At 33.9% G+C, this 22,232-nt stretch overlaps 1 protein-coding gene across 1 annotated transcript; it reads right to left on the bottom strand.

Annotated features, from left to right (window-relative positions):
* Positions 1–13,736: 13,736 nt before the first annotated feature.
* Positions 13,737–16,364, bottom strand: LOC110942779 (replication protein A 70 kDa DNA-binding subunit C-like). Its single transcript, XM_035984345.1, has 10 exons — positions 16,212–16,364; positions 15,843–16,110; positions 15,662–15,761; positions 15,424–15,551; positions 15,207–15,291; positions 14,999–15,131; positions 14,688–14,896; positions 14,473–14,593; positions 14,052–14,120; positions 13,737–13,955 (listed from the first exon to the last, which is right to left on the bottom strand). Exons 1-10 carry the CDS (start codon positions 16,362–16,364, stop codon positions 13,737–13,739), a joined length of 1,485 nt encoding a protein of 494 aa, XP_035840238.1.
* Between the last annotated feature and the right edge of the window lie 5,868 nt (positions 16,365–22,232).

The following is a 22,232-nucleotide window of genomic DNA, read 5'->3' as shown; positions in this document are numbered from 1 at the left end:
TAAAACTTATTTTGTGTTTTTATTGATACATGTTTAATGTTTAATCTTTAATATTTACTAACTGTTATTTAAAGATGATTGTTGCTTATTCATTATAGTCAATATATTAAAAAAGTTAGGTATTTGATGTAAGAATACACAATATATTTAAACAACAGTTAATATATCCATTTGGGCCTTCAATCAAATGTTAACAAATGAGACCATATAACCGATGATTATCTATATGTGGATAAAAAATATATGATTTAATGATAACATTGTACTAAATTAATATATGGAAATTTAATAAACAAACTCAAATAATTAACGAATGTTCATAATAGTATAGTACATTAAAAAAATGCATCAACTTTTATTAAAAAAATAATAATATACAAAATTATTTATTAGACTTAACATAGGTGCATAAAAACTTCTTTATAAACAACATTCGTTGTAGTATCTGTCGGTTTACCTTCCTTATCTAGAATTAAGATCTTAACCCCTTCTCTTGATTTAACTCTTGATAAGGCTACATATAACTGACCATGTGTAAAAACTGGCTCTTTTAAAAAAAGTCCAACCTTAGACAAAGACTGTCCTTGACTCTTATTGATTGTCATAGCGAAACACACAGCAACAGGAAACTGTCGTCGTTGAAAAGCAAAAGGTATTTTTTTGTCCGACGGTATCATGGTAATTCTTGGAATAAACGTTCTAGTTCCAACATTAGCACCTGATATAATTTCAGCTTCCATAACCCGCTTCCCAAGAAATGTAACCTGCAACCTTGTACCATTACATAATCCATTTTGTTGGTCAATGTTCCTAAGAAGCATAATTGGAACACCGACTTTCAAAACCAGACGATGATTTGGTAAACCGGATATCTTTAACCCATTCAGAACATCAGGTGAATACAATTCTTGCTGGAAGGAATCATTAACTTGTTCGGTTTGACATATACTATCAGAGCTTAGGTACTCTGTTGGTTCACCAGGAAACAACTCTAACAATCGATCATTGATTTCATGTACGACATCATTTTTTGGTGTAAGAATGGCCCTTTCTGAAAAATAATCTCGATCCATATATCTTTGTAAAACGGATGGATATACAAATTGAATCAAGCTTTCAATGGGATCCAAACAATCTGTGATTAGAAGATCAGAAGGTATTTGTACAGTTGCCACACCATCATTGTCGCCTCCTACTTTACCCTCACCAATATCGAGAAGCCATTTGGCAAGTTTGTGCGTCTCCTCCAATCTAGATTTATCAGCACCAATAGTCAATCTCATGTTTTTGGTCAAAGTAAGTAACTTACATTGGGACCATATATAAGATGAACTCAACGAAGCGTTGACAATTTGTTGCCTACTGCCGTTTGGAATTACTGGAAGAATCTGTCTAAAGTCACCACTAAAGACGATTACTTTACCTCCAAACAAACTATCCGAATTAAGATTGCTTTTGTCGATCAACACATCTTTAAATGTTCTGTCTAAAGCTTCGACAGCATGTCTGTGTACCATAGGTGCTTCATCCCATATGATCAACCTAGTATGTTTAAGTAAGTAAGCTACATCACCATCAGGCCGTATGTGACACATAGAACTCTCATCTAAATTTATGGGAATGTGAAATCTAGAATGGGCTGTTCTACCTCTAGACATTAGTAAGGAAGCAATACCACTGGAAGCAACATTTAGAACAATCTGCTCTCTAGACCTAACCGATAAGGCTAACGTCCTCCACAAAAATGTCTTACCTGTGCCTCCATAGCCGTAAACAAAAAATACACCTCCTTTATCACCTTCAACGGCTGCCATTATTTGATTATAAACGGAGAGTTGTTCATCAGTTAGAGAAGATTTTAGAGTAACTAACTCGCTCTGCATTTGAGGAATATCGAAAGATAGTTCTTCGTCAACCAAGCGATTGTTTCCAACAGCAAATGAATCATAATCAGGATAAGGAATTGTTGACCATCGTTTCAATGACGAACCATTTCTAATCAAGTATTTTTCAATCTCCACCAATGTTTGATTCTTCAATCTCTCATCCGACATTACAAGTTCTGAAATAATAAAAATAAATATATATAAACAATATGAATACAATGTACTGAATAATAATATGTGTAATATATTAAAAAGATACCTTTGTTTTTTGTCGCTTTTCTTCTGTTATATAAAATGTCATCACCCAAGTATTTCCATGTTTGTTCAAATACATATTCGGGTCTTGATAATGTGTTTGACAAAAGCAAAGTAACAAATAGTGCACGAGTAGAACGACCATCTTCCACAAAACTGGCTTCTTTGATAGCTTCAATATATTCCATGTCATCATCCAACAAACCCATAGCGTAACACGCATCTCTGAAAGTTGGAAACAACTGACCATCAACCGTTCTAATTTCTTCAAATGATCTTGGTCCTTTTACTTTGTTTAACAGAATTCTAAGAAAATACGGTTCACCCAGTGCAGGGGACACCGAATGAATGCGTCCGAGCTGTAACAGTTTTCTTTTACGTGGTGCCCATCGTCTATCTTTTAATTTCCAACAGAATTTAGTAGGAAACTCAACATAAGTAAGTTTGCGGGCTTCTTCATCTTTTATGTTCATCTCAAACCACTTTAGAAAAATCGAAGACGAGACTGATGGCTTTTCCAAAACAACCTCTATATCGTCTTCAGCTCCAAACACAACATTTTGTTGACCTTCAAGATGAAAAGGAAGTCTCATAACTGGAGGAAACCTGTAGTGAACTTCATTTGCAAATATCCTCCAAGAAGCTTCACAGGCGGAAACATACCTACAATCATAATAGGCTTTGATCTCATCCTTTGCCTTTTCTTCATTTTCTATACCATCTCTGTTTGACACGACAAGCGAAGCTCTGTCTGCACCTTTATTAATGTACTTAAACAGATATTTGATAGAACCAGCTTGATTGCACCATTCAACATTAATGTGGGTCTGGTATCTTTTTAAAAGAACCGGACTATAAGGAACAACACTTCTGTTGTCTAATTGAACTTTGGACTTTATAATAGTCTTACCATTGTCTCTTCTTCTATATACAGGGAAACCATCAGCATCAGTGGTTGTTTCCGGGTTGAATTTTTTTGGATAATTCTTTGAACATCTACTATCAACCATACAGGGACAATTGGGATTTGCATTCCCACATGGACCATGAATCATAAATTCGGATACAAGGGCATAGAGGCTAGGATCTTCCATTTTATCCGGTATCTCAGCAGAAACAAATTTGTCTAAATGATCAATGGACATAAGTTTGGATTCCGGTTTCAAGAAAATGCAAATGTGAGCATGAGGCAATCCACGTTTTTGAAATTCGACAGTATAAACGGCTACAATAAAAATTACGATATTCAAAAGATTGTAAAACATAACATTATAAATATTTTTGGTATTATAATAATGATATGAAAATAAGATTTATACCTGCACTTAGTTCTCCAAATATTTTTTTGTCCTTCAGATCCTTTGTAATTGAATCTAGCTTTATCTTAAACAATCGACACAAAATGTCTGGTCTATCCTCAGGGTTGATTGAAGTATCTCGAAGATATCGTTTAATCTCTGGCCACTTCGGATTACATGTAACCGTAATAAAATAATCCGGATATCCAAACCATTTACATATAGCCATAGCATCAAGATAGTTTTGCTACATATACCGAGAACCACCGGTAAAAGATGATGGTAAGACTACCCGTATACCGGTATTAGATAAATCATTTGTTCCTTGATTGTTCAACTTTTGCAGATTTTCATATGTTTCAGACCTAAGATGTTTCTGCTGAAATCGGATATAATTAAGCCTTTCACTCTCAATCATGGTGTATGCATCAACTAAAAATTGTTGGAACAGTCTCCGAGCATTTAAAATTAGAGAAAAAGAAGTTGATCGATCCTGAATTCTATAAGCAAAGAATTCTCTCATTGTACATTTGGGTCAAATTTTTTTTAAGGTACGTACACCGTCCCTATGTGGAATGTCTATTCTATATCCGTCATCACGATTGGGAAAAAGGATTGGATACTGAAGAGCTAAATATGATGGATGAAGTTCACTAATTCGTTGAAGACCGTCAGTGTGCGACTCAACAACAATATCACGATGATCAATTATTCGTTCGAGATCACCAACAATCAATGCAGCAACTTCTGAAGTTGAGGGCAAATTGTAAGTACGACCATCAAGATCTCTTTTGTAAATGAGACGAAGCTTGAAGTTTTCATTAGGATTGTCAATGAAGTGGTTTCTTGCCATTCTATAACTTTTAACCAACTCATTATTACGATCCAAGAATTCTTTTATAAACTTAATTAGATGAATATCTATATGCTTTAAATGCCGATCTGACTTATTCGTAGAATCACTGTTAAAAAAAAAGGTAACAAGTAAATACAAAATAATATGTAACATATAAATATTTGTATATTTAAAAGACTAAATGAATAAATACTTTGGTATGATATTACCTGAACAACCTTTTTCGGTTTGAAACTTCATTATCAGTATCATAAATATAAAGCTGAGAAAACTTTGGATCTTTTCCAGGTGCAGGTACCAAACCACCTAATGTATGAAAATTCTGTCCACTTATACGAAATACATAAGGTGCTTTACCACTATTGATGCTCGAATCCACTTTTCCACCCATCGATGTGAAAGAGAACATAGAATTGTATCGACGGATATTTTTTAGAAAATACTTGCTGTTTTCATTACAATTTACAAATAGATCCTTGTATATTGAAGGAGGCTCTTTCAAATCTGGAAGCTCCACTTTTCCATAACCACAACATAAGTAATAAGTTAATTTACCAAATGTAATTCTCCCTTTTCCACCTTCATCAGACCATAATAATGAGTCACACATCTCACATTTAAGGCTTTGATTACCATGATCCAAGTACTCTGAAAGCATAAAATTTATTGACCAATAAATAATAAATTAATAAATAACATGTATTTAACTACAAAGATTTCTAGTTTTATTATTACCTGTGGATAAACCTTTAAAAGGGTCTTGAATGCAATGTAACTCTTCATTCTCATCATCAGAAGTAAGATCTACCATTGGAATAGGTTCGATAACGCGTTTTTTAGGTAAAATCTTTTGTTTACCAGATTTAAGCTTTGTCAATGAAGAAGCTTGAATAGAGTTACTATTCTGTGTAACAATGTTTGAAAGCATAGAAAATGGATAACTGGTAGAAGTAGGGGTTAATTGGTTATCCAAATAAAGAGTACCTGTAAAAGACACATATAAACAATACTACCATAAATTAGGATTACATCTATATCCATACATATATGTAGATTGATATAAAACATTTTTTTGAGAATACGTACCATTTGTTATGCCACTTAAGGGTGTTGTTGTGGTTAAAGATTTCACACTATGAAGTGTGTGGAAAGTATTAGATGATGAAGGAATATTAGGATTATAATTCTCTTGGTTGATGACGTTGGATCTGTTAACAACTTTAGATGAGCCTCTACCACGCGGAACATTATTTTGTTTATTTGAAGTTTTTCGCCTACCATCGAGATAAAGCTTGCGCATTTTCCTTCTATGAGTGGCAAGTAATGCTGAAATGTAGATATTTTTAGATTCTATATAATTCATATTAATCTATATATAGACTTATAATATACAAAAGAAAAATTAAACAAAAGTGTATCAATTATTTTTGGTCATAACACATTACGCTAAGTTTTAACATACCATTTGAGTTAAAAGATAATGGAACTGCATCATTTATACCTAAAATAGTAAATATATAAATAATTTGTAAGTACAATACACAATAGACGATAATATATAACAAAAACAAATGAGGAAATGTAAAATACCGATGGATGATTCAGTTGTCGTCCTGAATGATATACCTTATTCAATTGCTCAAAAAAAAGTAACAAATTAGAAATAGATTTTAAATGTACAATAAAAAAATTAATGTAACATTCTATAATGTAAAATGTAAAATTTTACCATTGGTGATGTTTGACAAAGGTGATCTTCTAACTGTACCTGAATTATTATTTCATAACAAACAGTTATTAACTTATATTAATTTAAGATGCTAATGCTATAACTGTTAACGAAATACTAAACGTAAAAATAACTTACTACTCGATGATTCTCCAACTGAAGAAGAACATATCATCGGTGTACTTTCTAATCTTCTCTTATTTGACATTTTCTATATTAAATAATCCAAAAAAACAAATATATAAGTCTTATTTTAATTATTAATATAAAATATAAAAAAGAAAAATAGGCAACAACACATAGCCGTTGTATATACCTATAACATCAAATCAAGATATATTTTAATTGAAAAAAATGATGACAATGTATAAGACACATTTCTCAACACATTTACCAAACAAAATTCATCTTCATCTAAGGCAAGGGTTTTCAACCTCCATTTCATATACTAACTCGAAGATAATCAAAGGGTTTGGACCGTCTGGGTTAATTTCAAACAAAAAGGTACGATTTGCATCTTCGATTATCATCATCATTTAGAAATTTCGAATTTTAACAACTTCATGAAATCGATTTATATGTTAAAGTGTAATATAGTATGAACAGGGTAATAGTTTGAAACTCGAAATCAGTAATATTAATAGCTTTCATGTTTGAAATATCTAAGAATTAGATCCGCTTTTTGTTTCGTTCTTGATACACAATATGTCTATAATACACAATATGTCCACACATATATGATATATATGTCTGGAGCATATTTGTGCAGTGCTGGGCCGGATACTCTCTTCAGATTGAGCCCAAATTTTTTCTTAATTTAAATGAAATCTTCATTTTTTCAAGAACAAGAAGTTTGGCCCCCCTTTTAATCTAATATAATCTAAGGTTATCGTTCAAGTGTGCGTCTAAAGCCTTCAATGGTACGCGGTCAAATGCTAGAAAATACATTTTTAATTAATAATGCTATTAAGTAGTTTGATAGTATTGTTCCAATTATGCCTCTGGTTGGATCGTTGGGTAGCCTCACGGATAATTTCATTACCCTCAGTAGCAAGATCGCGTCCCTCATTACGAGCTTGTACACATGCTTCTAGAGCTACTCGGTTAGCTACGGCACCAGGTGCATTACCCCAAGGGTGCCCTAAAGTTCCTCCACCGAACTGTAGTACGGAATCATCCCCAAAGATCTCGGTTAGAGCAGGCATATCATGAGCTTATTATCTCAGGTCGGAACAAGTTGATAGGATCCCCCTTTTTACGTCCCCATGCCGCCTGTGTGGTGACACGGGGCCGAAAAAAGGAAAGAAAGGGATGGGGTTTCTCTCGCTTTTGGCATAGTGGGCCCCCGGTGGGGGGCTCGCACGACGGGCTATTAGCTCAGTGGTAGAGCGCGCCCCTGATAATTGCGTCGTTGTGCCTGGGCTGTGAGGGCTCTCACGTCACCACTTTGTGGAAAAGCCTTAGGTATGAATATGTTAGATACCTGTGACTCGATTGCTGAAATAGTATCTCTCCCCCAAAAAGCATGTTTTTTTTTACCGACGCACAAAGAAAATATTTTGTTGCGAATGAACAAGATATTGAGGAATTGTCCATACGTAAAATCATAATTATTGTTCTGCCGGATCGGTCACTCAAGATCTTTGGTCTCTACCCGGACCCGATGAAAAAAATGGGATCACTCCTTATGGACTCGTTGAGAATGATTCTGGTCTAGTTCGTGGCCTATTAGAAGTGGAAGGCGCTCTGGTGGGATCCTCACGGACATGCAGTCAGTTTGATAAGGATCGAGTGACATTCCATTGGTCTACAGTGTCATTGTAGAGAATTCCTGTCTTGTTTTCCACATCGTTATCTAACCGAGATCTTTGGGGATGATTCCGTACTACAGTTCGGTGGAGGAACTTTAGGGCACCCTTGGGGTAATGCACCTGGTGCCGTAGCTAACCGAGTAGCTCTAGAAGCATGTGTACAAGCTCGTAATGAGGGACTTCTACAGGGTTCATAACTACTCCCCTTACTACAGGGCGCTTACCTAGCCAACGCTTAGATCCGGCCCTACCCAAATTTTTCTGGTTCACCCCAACATTCCCCACTTGTCCGACTGTTGCTGAGCAGTTTTTGGATATCAAACGGACCTCCCCAGAAGGTAATTTTAATGTGGCGAAGGCATAGTCTTCTTTTTTCTCTCAAATAAAAGCCCCATTGGCGCCAAGCGTGAGGGAATGCTAGACGTTTGGTAATTTCTCCTCCGACCAGGATAAAAGATCCCATTGAAGCGGTACAGTGAAAGAAGTTGGGAAGAAGTTGTTAATAATAGATTACCTAGAGAAATAGGTAAAAGAAATTTCCATCCAAGATTTAATAATTGATCCATTCTCAGCCGCGGTAGAGTCCATCTTGTTGCGATAGGAATGAACAAGAACAAATATGTTTTAGCTAATGTAATAAAGATACCAATTATTGTTCCAAAGACTCTACCTCCCCGATTATATGACCAATCATATATAGCATTTTTTATTTTGTCAGAAAAAATTCTCTTAGGACCCATTTTAACAACTGAAAAGAACTTAAATCAAAATACTTAATAGCATGGCGATAAATTTATACAAAACTTCTACCCCGAGCACACGCAATGGAACCGTAGACAGTCAAGTGAAATCCAATCCACGAAATAATTTGATCTATGGACAGCATCATTGTGGTAAAGGTCGTAATGCCAGAGGAATCATTATCGCAGGGCATAGAGGGGGAGGTCATAAGCGTCTATACCGTAAAATAGATTTTCGACGGTAAGTCTGACGAGAATAATATTCGTTGGTAGACTATTCCAGTAAGATGGAATCGAATCCGATTAATAATAAGAAAGAAGAACCTCATGTAAATACCATAGAATACCCATGGATTGGCCAGTTCCTATTTGGAAGGCTGCAATTTCTTAACTGCCGCAGGGAAAAGAAGTTCACGACCCGTGGGCCTTCTACCTCCACGCGGCATTGCTCCGTCAGGCTCCTTAAAAAAAGCATAAAGATTAGGTAAGAAAATACATTTACAATAGACGGAAGGTAGAAAGAAATGTGGAAACAAAACTTCATATTTTCAAGAAATATTCATAATTTTTTGTTTTGGTATACATATTATATTGAAATACTTTGATTAGTAAGTAAATAAAGTTTGTTTCTTAGATACTCATAAGAGTGGTATGAAATGTAATTTAGTCACTGAACGAATGTAATCTGAAATATAGTAAATTTGTGTCTTATTTATGATAAATTCATAAGATACAAAAGATATAAAAAACGAATATGAAATAATAAGTTTCATACATTGCAGTTTAGAAGATGGATTTATCATTTGTTCAACGGATGGATGAACCTAAAGACATGTCATTGGTATGAGTACTTTGAGTATCTAAGTTGATTAAATAAAATGTTGTAAACATTACAGTCCATATTTAACTTTTTGTTTATGTATAATATGACATTGTTAATGAAGGTGGTACCTGTTGAATTTGTTAAAAAAAATGGGGACAAGACTGGCAACATATGAACATAGAGGTTCATCATGAAGACGGTAGACATTGGATGGTAAGACTTAGACACATGGATAGCCTACCAGTATTAACCGATGGTTGGAGGGTTGTTGTTAATCATCTTCATTTGCCAAAAAACACTTGGCTGCTCTTTAAAAGCATTGGAGACAAAAAATTGGAGGTTTATCCTTTCCTAAACGATGTGTGTGGTCAAACTTACATAACAATGAACAACTACACAAAATTGGGTCTTACGGTAAGCGTATTCTTTGTAAAAACTTTGTTAGTAACACATATGTTACTAATTATATTTTTATACTATATTATATTAACTTGCAGGCAATTCCAGATGAGTTTATTAACATGTTTTACAAAAACCACGAGGTAAACGGAAATTACAAAGTATACGCAGGTGGTAAGTACTGGGATGTGATGGCAGGAAAACTTCATGTAACATATGCTTTTACAGGAGGATGGTCGAAACTGTGTGAGAGTCTGAAAATTATGAATGGTGACACAATGACGTTTGAGAAGATTGATAATGTTGTATTTCAGTTGAGGATATTCAGGAATGGCGTTGAAGTTTAATTGGGTTTTAAAGAAGAATCACAAGACAGTGATTCTTGTGAGTTTATATCCCGACAGACATTCCAAGAAAGTGTTTATTTTGTAAGTATCTTTTATTACGGAAAGATCATTTAAATAAAAAAGATTACTTATATTTTAAATATTTAATTACAGAACTATGATCATTCTGATAATGGAACAGATACAAGTGAAGATACTTTGATGCATGAGGTAGTGTATTAGAATAAGTTTGTATTATTTAGAATAAATTGATTAATAAATTCACATAAATGTTTAAATTTTGAAGTGCATAAATGAAAGTTGAACTGACATTAAATAGCAGGAAAAAAATTCTGGGAATGAAAGTGACGAAATGTTGAATATGACCCATCAAGTTCAAAAACGTGAAGACTTGACACCACCAGCTAAAAATAGTTCCAGTTCTAAAGTTCCCGTGAACGAAGAGGTAATACTAACTGAATAAACGTTTATATGACATTATATATGTTAGTATATATAAGAATTCAGCTGAAGCATAGTTATATACTGAACTTATTTTTATCATAGATTGGAAAAAAAGGCAAAGAGGTTGCTCAAGTGATTTGCTCAACATCAAAAAAAAGAAAAGTAAGTGACCAAAGTCCAGAAGTTGTCACATCGTCAATTTCATATTGTCTTCGATCATCAATCAAAAGAGAGGTAATTTTGACTAAACTGACAAGTGTAATACAATTATCAATGCTTAATTTTTGTAACTCCAATTATATAAAGATTTAATGTTTTACATTGATATTGAAAATTGAAGGTAAAAAACTACAATGAGAATGCACGTAAAGTTGAGGGTGAAAAGCAACCGAGATGTGATAGAAAAAAAAAACAATAAAAGCTCAACTTGATCCTGAAAATTATGAGTTTAGTAGAAAAGGAGAACACAGATTGGTATGAAATTATGTAACATAAATTATAAAAAGTTTTGTATGATTTATAGGGAAATGATAATAATGGTATGTTTCATTTTTTTTGGTAGCGTCTACCAATGGAGGTTGCAAGGAGATCAGGTCTAATAAAGGCACTACATTCATTGAAGATTCAGACACTGGATGGAAGAATGATCGATAACAAAGTGGACATAGAGAAAAATGGTCTAAAACCACGTTACTCAATGGTCAAGTGGGGGAATTTTATGTCTGCAAATGGTTTGAAAAAATGTGACATTCTTCACTTCAACTTTGTTACTTCAAAACAGGTGCTGGAGTTAAGAAATGTGGACCGAGTTTAAGACAAATGTGTTGAATGATGCTAGTAGGTATAACTCTTGATATATGGGATGTTAATGATTATGGTTTTTTTGAAATATGCATATATTTGCATATGAAAACGTTGGTAGAAGTTTGGTTAACTATATGCTTATGTAATATGTGCATATATCTGCATACATGGATAATGTTAAGTTTTTGGAACAATATATGTTAGTATGTTATGAATGTTAATCATCTAATTTATCTGTTGAATTGAATAAAGTAGAAATAATTAGTCTAATAAAAACAAACACCATTAAAAGTTGTATAAAATGAGGAAGTAACATATAAAATGAATAAAACATACCTGATAATATGTATTCACTAAACAGCTTGATATGATTAGGAACAAAAGACACATAGATTAGGGAAATGGTAGTAAATTAGTCTTGTAAGTGATTAAGAAGGAAAAACCAGAAAGTATAGTGTTTATTTGAAACAAAACACAATGAGAGCCAATATACTTGAATGTATGACTTTATATAAAACAATATCAGTATTTATAGAAAAACGATAAGTTTGGAATATCATTATCAATTTCTAAAATTGTAACAATTAGAACATAAATTAAGGAATATACCGTTTTAATGAGTTTTTAGGAATTTAATAAAACATTCCTAATATTAAGAAAGGAAATAAATATATATTATTTGAATTATAACCAACAACCATATAGGGATGATTTTAATTAGAGAAGGACGGGAAAAAAAAATCTCATGATAAACTATATTTAAAATACGATTATTCCATAGTGAAATCACAAATTATTTGATGTGAACAAAACTGCTAATTGTCAACATCATAAACTTGATAAACAAAACGATGGCCATTCTGAACAATCACCATCTCCTCCAAAACATTTGCATTAGTTTGAGTTAAATGATAATCATCACCAAAATATAGTTGACTGAGTTCACGCGGCCACAAATCCATCAAGATAGACGAATTGATGAACAAACCTTGGTCTTGGAGCATTTCCTGGAAAACATATCATAAACAAATGAGGTTGAAAACACAAAAACTTAATAAGAAAAGTAATTGTGTTGTCATGTAATCAATATAAGACAATAAATAGTACCATATAATCCTCAACATAAGAACCACGTTGTTCAACAAATTCTTTGGAGGACAAACCATCACGCCATTCTTTGCATACTAACTTGAAACGATGTATAGATTTGGTATCAATTTTGATTAAAATATTGAAAAGTATCAGGTGAAAAGGAAGCTCAACCATTGTATCTCGAATACCTAAAACATTTTAATCATTGCATAGTATCATTTGGCGGTATGAGAATGAGTTGTGAAGAATGAATATATATAACACTATTACGAATTCATGAAGATAATAAGAGTAATACCTTACTGACCTGCTTAGATGTTATAGAATAAGTGTTCTAAAGACAAGGGTCTTCTATATATAATAATAATAAAGATATCAAATATGGAATGACAATGAGAAGGATGTTTTCCATTATTAAGAGATTTGAAATATTATATTAACTTTTAATATTATACAATGTTATTTTTTTAGAAATATTATATGTAAACGATTAAAACTATACCTCAAAATAAAATATTTTAGTTAGAGTAAATAAACAAAAATATTTAAGTGTCATATCATTTGAATATAGTATGTTATTTTTAGAACATGATCATTATGAAATAATGTTTCACAACGAAGATATAAAAAATAAATAACATTATGATTATATTATTTTGTTCATTATGATGAGATTTAAAAAGATAACATGAATATCACGGACTTTGAATTGTGATCTATGTTTAATATACTTTGATAATAACATTAAATACCGTTATAGATTTAAATATAATATTTTCTGTTCATGTAAAATTATTTACCAAATATATACAAAAAATGATGTTTATAAAATATAGATAAGGTCAACAATTCTTTATTACATAAAAAATGGATACTTATGTTGTTATAATAAATTTGATGTTTAGCAAAGTAAATAAGGTCAACAATCCTTTATAACATAAAAATGGAGACAAAGATTGTTACACGATAGTAAATTAAACCAAAACAATCAATGGAAGAAAAAAATTGTGTTTTTCATCATTAACATTAGAATCATATTAACTAACAATTAAATACGCACTGGACTAACTAATATTATTTACAAATTATTCACCACAAAACAAACCAACTAACAATATAATGTATATTAGGAAATAATAATATCCATTTAAAAACCAGATCAATATTCAAAACAAATTGTCAAATGTCTTCTTGAGAAACACCAAACTTAAAAAAAATTGGAAATTAAATTTGACACGACACGGATATTTCTTTATTTCTCTAACTTTGGGGTGATCAGGTCCAAGTTGACATCATCGTTGAGTTGCTCATTCCCAGGACTGTTTCGACGTTTAGTAGACGAACTTTGAACAGCGTCAACATCATAAACATCTTGAAGGTTACGTTTAATGTTGTCGAACTTTGACTGATCTTGATCATTAACATCAAAATTATCTGGCGTAACACTATCGCCGATCACAGATTGAGACCCCTATAAAAAGTGAATATAATAATATATGATAAACATAAAATAGTTATTTTTCTATTAATACAAAATGACGTTAAATGAATAAATAAAACAACATACCTTTGAGCAACATTTAACATTTCCAACAGAATCGGACAAGCATTGAACATTTGACTCAGACATATCAGACTGTAAAAAATATAAAAAGGTCGGTTAACTTGTCACAGCATGACTAATAGGGTATATAAAATAAAAAAATATTTTGAAAATAAACACTAACATCATTAATTTTCTATTTATTCTCCAGAGCAGAAAGTATGTCATCATCAAAAGTTAACATTGAAATTCCATAGTTTTCTATCTGGTGTGAAATGTTAAAACTGGAAATTTTGATTTGAAATGCAAACTTTTTGTTGATCAAGATATCAAACTCAGATGGAAGTGACTGAAAGGAGCCTTCGGTAGAATTGTCAACCTATACACAATTACACAAGCTTAGTATATATAAATACATATTGATTGAAAAACAAATTAATTTCACCTTTGAGTAAACATCAAGAAGCTCTTTGGAGGTTTTTTTAATAAGCTTAATAGCTTCATAATCAAACAACGTACAAGAAACAGTCCCAGTCGAGTCCTGAACCCTTAGAGGAATCTTGTAACTGATAGATGAAATAAAGTAAAATATTAGAAAGTAAAAAAGAAAGAGTATAGACTTTTTTGGTACAAATTTAATTAACTAAAAGCAAACAATACCGATAAACAGGAACAACATCAACAACATCACAATCAGGGTTTATACACTCAAAAGTCTTCTCATCCAAAACATCAAAACTGCCGTCATCTTTTTCAACCAATGTTGATTTCTCTTCAATTTGCTTCTTACAATTATTGCATGATAAATAATACCAAGGCTTATCATTTGAAATTGCTATAACAGTGCCAACAATGATAACCTTTTTCTCCTATAAAATTTATATTATAATAAATAAGATCAATACCATAATGTACCAAATATCGGAAGTAAACAAAAAATAAAATAAATATAAATTTATTAAAAACTTTACCTCAGAAATTGATGCAATAAAAGCAGTCAACACAAAGTCTTCAGCATTAAGAAACTCATCTTCCGGACTGGATATAACTTGAGAGCATGACTGTTTAATGGAAGATGAGTTAGAAAACTCCTTCTCAAGATACCTGTAATAGTAGAATATATTATACAACCGGAATGAAAATTTAACATGGGAATCATTAAAAGATATATTATTATACCTGTCTTTGAATTCTTGTATCTGATCCAGATCTGAATTTATGAACACACGACTTGCTTCAAACATATTAGTAAGGCCAATTTTACCTGAATAGAACGTCAAAGTTTACTAAATGATTAAAAAACAATATAATTTTGTAACATCATATAAGGAGGTACATATGGTTACAAATATTTAATACAGCTTTCTGAACTAATTTTCAGAACTTAAATTTATACCTTGATAAATGTTTACTGTGCCAAAATGGACGAGAATAACAACATGATCAGGTCGGTTTTTATCATTCATGTACTCTGACAAAGTGATTGCATAGTTTTCCCATAATGTAAGACTAATCTTCTGATCTCTGTATAATGAATATTTAAAAAATTAAAATAAAACATACAAATTAATAAAGATGTACATACGCAAATATAAAAAACTCCATATATATATATATATATATATAGTCAATACTCGAGATCTTTAAGAGTTATGTTCATTCGTTTGGTTTTAGAGCCATCCTTCCTATTTGCATCTTCAATAGGATAAGACACAACAACATAACCGATGAAATCTGTATGTTTACAACAAATTGTCAATAGAAAGATCTGAATTTATTTAAATGTTATAATAATAGTGATACAACCGTAAATACCTATTGGAGTATTGACTTCAACTTTTTTACTCAACACTGATTTAAAATCAGTGAAATGAAAAAAGTACCGAGGACCAGACCAGTTTTCAGTTTTCAGAACAGAACTGAATGCGTACAGAGATAGCTTCTGATCATTTCCAGTAACCTTAATCTTGGTTGTATCTTTGGCTAGTGATGGCTTGTGAAACAATAAACAGTCATCAACAACCAAAAATTTAAGGAACCGTTTGAAAAGTTTATGTAAACAGCTACATTGAATGAATGAACCCTGAAATAGTAATTATATAATGTGCAATTTAGATAAACAACATGGATAACAATTGTTAAAGAGGAATATAAATAATAGTTAAAAATCTCTAAATTTGTTACCTCCTCATCCATCAACAACATGTCAACTCGATAGATCTGACTATCAGAACCATTCATTTTTTTATTCCACATGGATATGATCTTCGCCTTGATTGTGTAGTTCGTAGAATGAGCATTAAGTGAACTGAACATAGTAATCTTATTGTTCTCCATTTCACTGTTAAACGAAGAAAAATATGATCAGAGACTTATGATGTTTTTTATGATATTAATATCAGAATTGAAAAACTGTTAACGGTTGTACCTTCAATCGTAAAGAACAGGCTATGAAAATTGAGAACGAATATGAGTGGCAAACAATAGAGATGACTTCTATATATATATATATATATATATATATATATATATATAAAACAAAAGAGAAAGATATGGAATGATTTGAAGTTGTTTTTGGAAGTTATAAATTAAAATTAATATTTATGGCAAATGACAGGAAGAAATTTATGTTTCATTGGTGTTTCCTAATATAATAGTATTGGTAAAAAATTTGAAAATACTCAAACATAGTCTTTTGTCGGGTGAAATTATTCAAACCCAGGAATAAATGTAACAAAATAAAGCCAAAAATTGAAGGAATAATAAGTTTGATGTGGTAAGGATGAGTGAATGAAAAACGACTAAATTTAGGGTTATCAAATTATTAACTAAGCTTGTGTAAGATTTTAAAGAAATGGATACAACCATATAATTGACACATAGACCTCGGTACCCACTACATACGACAATTGACAATTGGATATTCATCAACATGAAAAAAATAATCGTATGCATAAAACAGAGACAAGTATGATCATAAATAATATAAATTGTAATCTTAGAATAAAAAAATGAAAACTTACATTTAGTCATATCCGGATTTGGTGTGCTTAAATACCTGAATATTATGCAAATGAAAAGAAAATCACCAAATTAATACAATATTAAGGAAGAGCACGATAAGAACCTACCAAATAAACATAAAAAGATTGAATAAAACGAAGCAGCAGTTTACGATGGAAAAAAATGGATCAAACCTTGTAACAAAATTCCTAACCCTAGCTTCTGTAATTCAGAATCCGCATGTATCCCCAATGTTTCTTCCTTACAATCCAACAAAGATCAAGTTACGGGAGATAAATGAAATGAAAGTAATACAATTGAACTGATTTTTGTACCAGAAACACAATAAGAAGGACAGATGGTACAAAAAGCACAAAACCTAGGTTATGAAATCCCAAAATTGCTTATATATCCAATGTTATATGTTATAAACACAAATCAAAAACCAGAATCAAACAATACATCTCGAGAAACCGTTCATGTAAGATAGTAGACAAACCGATTTTTGGAATTAAGAGGTTGATGATGAAAAGTTGTTGTTCAATCACGTTGAAAGGGACTCGGAAAAACTGTATCGTTGAAGAGTAAGGAACAAAAGAAGGAGAAGTTAGACAAATTAGGGTTTTTTTTTTCTTATATACCCGGGTCAAAAGTATGCGGGTTTGGATAGCATAACCGGATCCCGTGTAGAAACATCAAGATTCCCTAAGTTTCCCGCCAAAAACTTAGTAAGGTTGCACCACATAGGGACACGTGTCCCACTTCTTGTTTATTTATTATATATATAGATGAATTTAAATGGCTGACTACCTATATGCAATAACGTCATCATGAAGACTCTTACTAACCATAACTGAGAAGAAATAATTTATAGAAAGACTGAGTTTCAGAAAGTTAAGAACTTAAGATCGGTTAAAAAGATATATCTTTAGTTCTTTTGTTTAAGCTTATTTATAAGAAAAAACAATTATAGAAATAATAAGAATCCTCTTGATTTCTTTGAGTTTTGAAAAAATGAGAACAAAACTTTATCACCATATATATCCTTAAAATAATATTTAAATATATCCTAACTTTTAGTATTTACGTTTCCGACTATTTATCAAATATAGTACTAAAATTTATCTTGCCTAATGTTATTTATTTTTTGACTTTGAGTTGGTTGAAGTATACTACTTTAGATTAGATTGGGATCGATGACATTATCATGTAAGGGTCCTGTATATACCAATCATGTAGAACTTATTGGTTCCATATCAATGCTATAACCTAATACAACTTAGTTTTTTCAAACCAACTTATGACTTTTTGAAAAAGTTAATAAGTCACAATAGAGTTGAGTGATTTTTACTTTTCCCCTCACATAATAATTTCATGTCAAATACCTTTTTTTTAAATGTCAAACACCTTTTGTTTGATAGTGGATCTTTTGTGAAAGTCTTGTTGAATTCCAAAGCAACGCATACAACGAATATAAAGGAGGGCAGATCCCCCAAAAGACTCCTATGATTGAGGATTCCCATAAAGACTATATTACAAATGATCTCTAAAATAAAATTAAGGATTATTATAACAACCAAATCAATCAAATAAAGACTCTGTAAATGCTAAATGCTGAAATAATAATATAATACTTTCCTTCAATATTCCCCCTCAGCTTATGTGTGAATATGTAGTAACGTTCAAGCTGGACCTGAATGTCTCGAACAAATATCTTGGTAAGCCCTTGGTCAAAATATCAGCGTACTGTTCTGGTGATGGGACGTGGAGCACTCTAACGTGGCCTATCTGAACTTTTTCACGAACAAAGTGGATATCCATTTCAACGTGCTTAGTACGCTGATGTTGCACGGGATTCCCGGATAGGTAAACGACTGAGATGTTGTCACAAAATACAACTGTGGCTTTGTTTGTTGGAGCTTTTAGCTCAAGAAGGAGATTTCGAATCCATGTGGCTTCTACAACAGCGTTTGCCACCCCCGATATTCGGCTTCCGCACTTGATCTAGAGATGGTCGGTTGACGTTTTGAAGACCAGGAGATCAGGTTATCACCCAGAAAAATATAATAACCAGATGTTAGAGCGTCTAGTGTCCGGGCACCCCCCCCCAATCAGCATCTGAATAGGCAACTAACGAGTGACTCGGTGAAGTAGATAGCTGCAAACCAAGATCTATGGTTCCATGAATGTAACGTAATACCCGTTTCATAAAGTTGAAATGAATATCTCTCGGGTCATGCATGAATAGGCAGATTTGTTGCACCGCATATGTTATGTCGGGTCAGATGATGGTGAGATATTGAAGTGCCCCGGCTAAACTTCGGTATAACAAACCATCGGGTAATGGAGTCCCGTTGGTGGCACTAAGTTTGGAGTTAGTATCGACGGGAGTGTGACACGGTTTGCATGCGGTCATGTTTGCCCTATGTAGGATGTCCCTAGCATACTGAGTTTTAGCGAGGAACAAAGAGTGGTGATCTCGCGTAACCGTGATGCCGAGGAAGTGATGAAGTGACCCCAAGTCAGACATGGCGAATTCACCGGATAGTTTGGTGATGAACCGTTTGAGAAGATCGGGATGGTTAGCCGTGAGAACAATGTCGTCCACATAAAGTAAAAGATAAGCTAGGTGGTTACCACTCTGGTAGATAAACACAGATGTGTCACACATACTGTTGCGAAAACCCAAGGACGTGATGAAAGCCGAAAAGCGAGTATACCATGCCCGTGGTGCCTATTTCAACCCATATAGCGATTTGTTTAGCCGACAGACGTGATTGGGGTGAGAGGGGTCGACAAAGCCAGGTGGCTGGCACATGTAAACAGTTTCTTGAAGATTGCCATGTAGGAAGGCGTTTTTTACGTCCAATTGATGTATCGGCCAAGATCGTGACACGGCTAAGGATAGAACCGTACGAATGGTAGTCGGTTTGACAACCAGGCTAAATGTTTCGGTGCAGTCAATGCCTATTGTTTAAGATTTTCCATTACATACGAGGCGAGCTTTGTACCGCTCCAAGGTGCTATTAGCATTAAATTTGTGACAGAATAGCTACATTGAACGGATGACTGGGCTGTTTTCGGGCCTCGGAACTAACGCCCATGTATTATTAGCCTGCAATGCACTATATTCGTCGTTCATGGCACGTAGCCAGTTTTGGTCCGATAATGCTTTGGTATGTGAACTAGGGACGGGTGAAATGTTTGTGGTGACCACGAGATTGTATCGAGGGTTAGGCTTGGAGACACCGGTTTTGGAGCGGGTCTGCATGGGGTGGTTATTTGTGAAAGGTTGGGGTGGGGGTGGGGGTGGGGGTGGGGTTGGGGGTAGGGATGGGTTTGGTTCTGTTGGTTGGTTTGATCGGTTGGGCATGGTTTGGTCATTTGTTGAAAGTTGGTGTGCATGGCGTGCATGGGATGGTGGGTTATTCTCCTCATGGTGGTCTGCATGTGTTGTAGGTGAGTTTAGGTTAAGTGGGTTATCACGAGGATTAGTGTTGGGATTATTATTTGAGGTGGTAGGTGTGGTGGGAATTGGTTGGGTGACAGTAGGGTAGGATGAGGGAAAGAAGTGAGGATGGATGGGAGTGGGGTCATCAAGGAATGTGTAAGGTGTAGGAGATGTGAACTCAGTGAATGGAAAATCGTTTTCATTAAAGATTACATGACGGGAGAGATGTACGCGACCCATCACGGGATCATAACATCTATAACCGCGGAAATTAGATGGGTAGCCAAGAAAAACGCACCTCGCGGAATGGGGTAGTAGTTTGTTTGGTTGAGTAGCGGACATGTCGGGGTAACACGCACAACCAAAAATACGAATGTGGTCATAGTTGGGTTGTCGGAAGTAGAGGGCATAGGCGGGTGATTGGAAATTTAGGCGAGTGGTGGGTAAGATGTTGTGGAGGTAAGCAGCGGTATGCAGGGCCTCAACCCAAAATTGTGGTGGAAGGTGGGCGTGAAGAAGGAGAGCCCGAATGACATCGTTTAAGTGACGAATCATTCGTTCCGATCGACCATTTTGTTGGAGGTTTGGGGACACGAAAACCGAAAAAGGAGACCGTTTTGATCGGCAAAAGTTTTGAATTTATTATTATCAAATTCACCGCCAAGGTCACATTGAAACGTTTTAATAGATAAGTTAAATTGGGTTTGGATGAGTTTGTGAAATTTGATAAAAGTGTTAAAGGTGTCGGATTTGAATTTGAGTGGGTAGACCCAAACATAATGTGTATAGTTGTCAATCAAAACCATATAATATTTATAACTAGAATTGCTTAAAATAGGAGATGTCCACAAATCACAATGAATAATATCAAATGGTTTAAAAGTGCGGGAAACAGAATTTGTAAAAGGTAAACGTTTACTGTTTTACAATTGACAAGAAGAACAAAAAAAAGTCAACAGTTTTATTGCATGAAATATTAAAAGTTCGTTGAAGGTGGCTTAGCACGTTCGTTCTAGGATGTCTGAGACGCTCATGCCATGGTGAATGAGTGGTGGATGATAGCAAAGTAAATTCTGGCTTGGTGAAAGGGTAGAGATCTCCACTTCTATTGTGACAGGAAAGGAGGTGTCCATCCTTGAGGTCCTTCAAAGAAAAACCAAAAGGGTTACTCAACGGAAACTTGGTTATCAATAGTAAATTTACGTACAGATAAAAGATTTTTGATAACACACGGTGAGTGCACAATGTTGTTAAGTTTGTAGGTTTTGTTTGGGAGGGTGTATAAGCCATTACCGGAACCAGTGATGGGTAGATGTTGGCCATTCCCAACAAATATAGGACTTGGAGGTAATAAGGATAGGGTTAGAATATTACCTGGATCGGATGTGATGTGAGAAGAGGCTCCGGTGTCCATGTTCCATTGAGGATCTTGATAATTTAGATTCATGTGGGAAAGAGCAACACCAATGTCCGTAGGGCAGAGAGCATTCCCATGCTGTTGGTCGAAACCGGGAGGGGGGTTAGGAGGGTACTGTTGGGCATTCCCGTGCTGTTGATCAAAACCGGGAGGGGGGTTTAGGAGGGTACTGTTGGGCTACATGAGCGTGATGTGGCTGTGAAACCTGAGCATTAGACTGTTGTGGGTATTGAGCCGGTAGAGAAGGACATGGGGTGGGTGGGGGTGTCCAAGCAGGTTGGGTGTAAGGTTGTTGGCCCATGTTGATTTGTTGTTGCTGTGATGTCGAGGAGTG

This window comes from Helianthus annuus, chromosome 15 (genome assembly GCF_002127325.2).
Source record: "Helianthus annuus cultivar XRQ/B chromosome 15, HanXRQr2.0-SUNRISE, whole genome shotgun sequence".
Lineage (NCBI taxonomy): Eukaryota > Viridiplantae > Streptophyta > Magnoliopsida > Asterales > Asteraceae > Helianthus > Helianthus annuus.
The sequence above is the reverse complement of the archived record's forward strand: the minus strand, read 5'-3'. Positions and strand labels throughout refer to the sequence as shown.

Bases quoted from the DNA above. Each gene is read 5' to 3' on its own strand.
- LOC110942779 (XM_035984345.1), bottom strand. From the start codon at position 16,364: ATGGAGAACAATAAGATTACTATGTTCAGTTCACTTAATGCTCATTCT. The intron at 15,292-15,423 runs GTATAAATTTAA...CGTTCTATTCAG, and splicing joins CACAGTAAACATTTATCAAG to GTAAAATTGGCCTTACTAAT. The intron at 14,897-14,998 runs GTAAAGTTTTTA...TAAATTTTATAG, and splicing joins TTATTGCATCAATTTCTGAG to GAGAAAAAGGTTATCATTGT.